Source organism: Triticum dicoccoides, chromosome 1A (genome assembly GCF_002162155.2).
Source record: "Triticum dicoccoides isolate Atlit2015 ecotype Zavitan chromosome 1A, WEW_v2.0, whole genome shotgun sequence".
Classification (NCBI taxonomy): domain Eukaryota; kingdom Viridiplantae; phylum Streptophyta; class Magnoliopsida; order Poales; family Poaceae; genus Triticum; species Triticum dicoccoides.
The window spans coordinates 429,687,791-429,692,237 of NC_041380.1; the positions used below are offsets into that span (position 1 = coordinate 429,687,791).

The following is a 4,447-nucleotide window of genomic DNA, read 5'->3' on the forward strand; positions in this document are numbered from 1 at the left end:
GGAGATGCTCTTAGCTGTGATATTTTCAGGCCCCAAGCCCACCAACCTCGTGTGGTTCCAGGCAGCCTGTCCTTGTTCCATATCCACATGGCCATGCCCAGCCGCATTAGTCCCTGCTCTCTCTGCTGCCGGTACCGCCCCGATGACAAAGATATCCAACTCCCATCATCCATAGCAGACACTGCCGCTCCTTCTCAACTGAGCCCGCCACAGGTCCTTGCCGGCTGACGGTGGAGCAAACGAAGACGTCTGTTGTAGTGGAAAGTGCCACGGAGTTTCCACCCATTGAAGCAATCATCTGGGTGGTGTATATGTGTGATTTGCTTAGTTTGTTTGATTCTTGAGCAATCGTCACCATGGCGTATATTTGTGCTTTGCTTAGCATGTTTGATTTGTGACGGGTGGAACTGTGCATGTACCTTTTCATTTTGTTCCTTTGATTACTTTGTGAGTTGCCACTTCCTTTATTATTTTCCTGCATTTTTTCCATGCTGCAAACTATTTCTAGCTAGACGCCTAGACCTGAATAACCAAATCGAATAAATTTGGTATATTAGTGTTCACTTAGTAGTTTGGCTAGTTACGAATTCGGTTGTCAATTTGTGGAACCTGGAATTAAAGTAACCCGAAGACCGAATCACATAGCCAATAATGCACACCCCTAGCCAGGATTTGGGACCGAAACAAGCCCTCAGGCCACTCCATGACCAGTTTTTGTTTCTTGCTAGTTAGAGCCTTATAGGAAGTCACTGCTCAAGAGTGTTCCAGAAATGGGAATTTACAATTTGAAGCTGAAGATGCAAAACCGGTTGAAAACCTGCCAAAGTTTATTTTCCAAATTTGAATTCGTATTTCGATGTCCAAATACAAGTTGTATAGGAAATCTCTAATGTTTGGAAAATTTTCTGGTTCAAACTAGCAATCTACTTTTAGGTTTGATTTTGATGCTGCTTGTTAGTTACAGTTGTTGTTAATGGCTGTAACCATGAATTTTCTATAATTACAAGATGAAACTTATGCATTGCGTTTCATTTTATCAGATACTACAGCTAAACCTATTTTCCATTTAGTGAAGCATTTCCCTTTTGTTTGAATTTTGCAGCGTGAAGAATATGATATTGAAGAGAATATAAGAAATGCTAGCAGGAGAGCTTATAAGGGGAGGAGTACACCGAGGTCGCCCGAACAGCACTACAGAAGACATTATGATGGGGGTTTTAACCCTCGACATTGGCAATCTGCGGGGCAATCAAACAAAGGTGCACCACGCTCGCGCTGGTCTGGATATGAATATTCGGATGACTACTGGTAAATTTATTGGTAGATGCTTGTGGTTTGGTCTTAACGTGAAAGCATCTTTGCATCGGCTGCAAATGAGCATGAGCGACCTTGCACCAAGGTGCGTGGCATTGTCGTCCTGGAGTTGTTAGGGTGCCACTGCGAACTTGCCATCCTCCTTGGCGTCCACAGATCATTGCAGCTTAAGATGTCTGCTCTTGCAGTTCTTCCGAAGAGTTGGAAATTTAAGGTCTGGATGGTCTATAGGATTGTTTGGTGGTTGAAGAATGCTTAAACACCAGCATTGAAGGATAACATCAGAGGGCGAGAGTTTTTCACTTTCCCTTTACAGAACAACATTATTTGTTCATGGTTGTGCACAAGGATGCATTAATTATTTCTGGTGGGCTGGTATCAGGGGTTTTGTTGCATTTACGAGTACTTCATATAATGTGCCCTACTTGACAATGGGAAACAATGTTGTATCGTAGTCAAATCTCTTTAAGTTGCCGGTTGATTGTTCTGTAGAAGTATAGTATTGTTCATGTGTCTTGGTTGCTTTCAGGTCAAGGTGTCGAATTTACCCATGCTGGCATTTTTTATATGCTATACGTAGCCAATTTTCTGTAACGATACTAAGTGAACAGCGTGAAATTTTGACTACCAATGCGGGCCAGAACGCATTGACTGTACATTCCAAAACGATTAGAATGTTTGTGCGGTCTACGGTCGCTGGACTTATTGTATTACTAGCACATATGCCTGGGCGAAAAAAATGTGGTGTACACCAGTGAGAAATATATGTGTAAGCACATAATCATATATGTTTCACTGTTGAACTTATTGTATTAATAGCATATACTCCCTTCTTCTGGTGAAAAGTGTACGTCTAGGTTTAAATTTTTTTCACAAAAGAGTCTACCTAGTTTCCCAATGCACTTTAAAGTAGAAAAAAAATGCTTCTCTCTCTTCATACAATAATCAAGGCCAATAAATTTTACATATAGTCTTTGTAATTTCTACATGCACCTACTCATTGAAGGTTGGCTAATTAAAGAGAAGAGATAGTGGCTTGCACCTTTTCAATGCACTTTTTACTTCGCTCTATAATTTGTCCTAAAATTTATATATATACATTTTTCACTGAACGTAGGGAGTATGACCGGGCAAAAGAATTGTAGTGTACACCAACGAGAAATATATGTGCAAGCACATAATCATATATGTTTCACTACAAAAAACACTAATTTTTTCATCACCGAAACACCCGCCAATCATTGGTCAAGGGGATTTAATTGATCCATGCAGGCCCTCAATCCGTTTAATTACCGGTCAAACATCATATGTATACATATAAATCCTCACAATTTGAGAAAATCACAATAGATGGAATTGCATCATGAACATGTGCAATGTTACTTTAAAAATAAACATGCATTCTTTTTGTTTGATTAGATTAGTTAGCTTTTTTTTGAACATCAGTACAGACACAAGCGCTCATATACACGCGCATACACTCACCCCTATAAACGCGCGCACACACACCCTACCTCTATGAGCACCTCCGAAAGATTGAGTCGACATATTATCTTGAGATTTACGAAGTCATCGTAGGCGACTCGTCGTCGACGGGAACGTCTCCTCCCGCTGAATGCACATCACCGGAAATCTTGAAATAAATCCAGGAATAAATGCGAGCACCAGGATTTGAACCCTGATAGGCAAGGGATACCACAGTCCTTCTAACCATTCAACCACAAGCTGGTTCGTAATTAGGTTAGTTAGCTCGAGCCTCCGTTTTGAAAGAGGGTGTCCCTAGTTTGAATCCCACATGGAAAGCGTTTATCTTTTCCGGACAAAATTTTCAGTACTACCTCATATAGGCATGGGAGAAAATGAGTATATACGGACCTTTCTTTTTTACAACGATCGTCCCCTTTGTTGGCTTGCCTGCGATTACAGTTACATCATTGATGATGAAGGGGCATGATTTCACTCGGAGGCTCTTCTAGCCATCCACTAGCACTAGATCTCCTAGCCTCATGAGATACAATATTTGCTTCTCTGTTACAATGTTCAAGGGAAATTCACCTACAATATGAAGGCAATCATCAAAATCGCCGTGCTTCGGCTGATTTGCCCCCACACTTCATAGTATTAATTATGAGAGTTAATCACTACTCCATCCGTTCCAAATTACTCGTCGCAGAAATAGATGTATCTAGAACTAAAATACATCTAGATACATCCATGCCCGCGACAAGTAATTCGAAACAGAGGGAGTAGATGATAACATCCAACAGATAGTGCGAGGGACATGTCAAAACTAGGATGCCCCTGCACCATTCAGTTCTGCTATAAATTTACCACTTGTGTCTCGCAGAACTACACAAGCCCTAGGCAATGTTACTACCTTTAGTAACATAAGTGTGCTGTCATGCAAAGTTTTATTTATTAGGTTATAGACTCATATTGTATCGGGTTATGTGATGTTACGGTAACTAGCTAAGTTTCTCAAATTACCTCTCTCTTCATTAACTCATTGCCACGTAGGCAAATTTCTCGAGTTGGACCCTATATTACTCTTGAAGTTACTCCCACTATGCCCAATTTGAGCGGATCTTGGTCGAATGCGGCGTTAACGTTGAGCTGTACAAAACCCATTGGTGGTCGAGTCCATCCACCTCTCTTCAAGGTAGCCCTAGGAGATGAAGCAGAAGTGTAGTTCGCCGAGCTCCCTCAAAAAGATAAAAATATTTCACTATCAGAGCTTGGATCCCCAATGTAATTTGGTTTACGTCTTATATGCTTCTCACCTCATCCAAACCCAAGTCTCTTCATACATTCTTACCTTTATGGCATTGGAAAAGCAAGTGCACAATATCGTTTTGGGGCCTTGCAAACATGTAGGGCATTGGGGCGAAACTTGCATGTGCTTGTTAGCTAGAGTTACACGGCAGAGTAGGGTATCATGTAAAGTACTCCAAATAAATGTATTTTACCTTAGCCATGCACGATAGCTTCCAGACATTACTCCATATTGTATTTATCCTCCTCGCCCCCGTCCCATCGCGCATCTCAGTTTCCTACCATGTCGATGATCTCGCAACATGAAATATTGCCGATCCAACGGAAAACATCCCATTTTTTTTGTCAAACTCTAGGCAAC

The 4,447-nt window shown here is 41.2% G+C and overlaps 1 protein-coding gene across 1 annotated transcript in view; it reads left to right on the top strand.

The window, feature by feature from the left end:
• The window catches only part of LOC119277164, a 16,420-nt gene extending 14,578 nt beyond the window's left edge, over positions 1–1,842 (top strand). Inside the window, exon 11 of the mRNA XM_037558404.1 lies at positions 1,103–1,842. Within this exon, the coding sequence (XP_037414301.1) occupies positions 1,103–1,312 (210 nt within the window). The 3' untranslated portion in view covers positions 1,313–1,842. The remainder of the gene's footprint in view (positions 1–1,102) is intronic.
• The last annotated feature ends 2,605 nt before the right edge of the window (positions 1,843–4,447 follow it).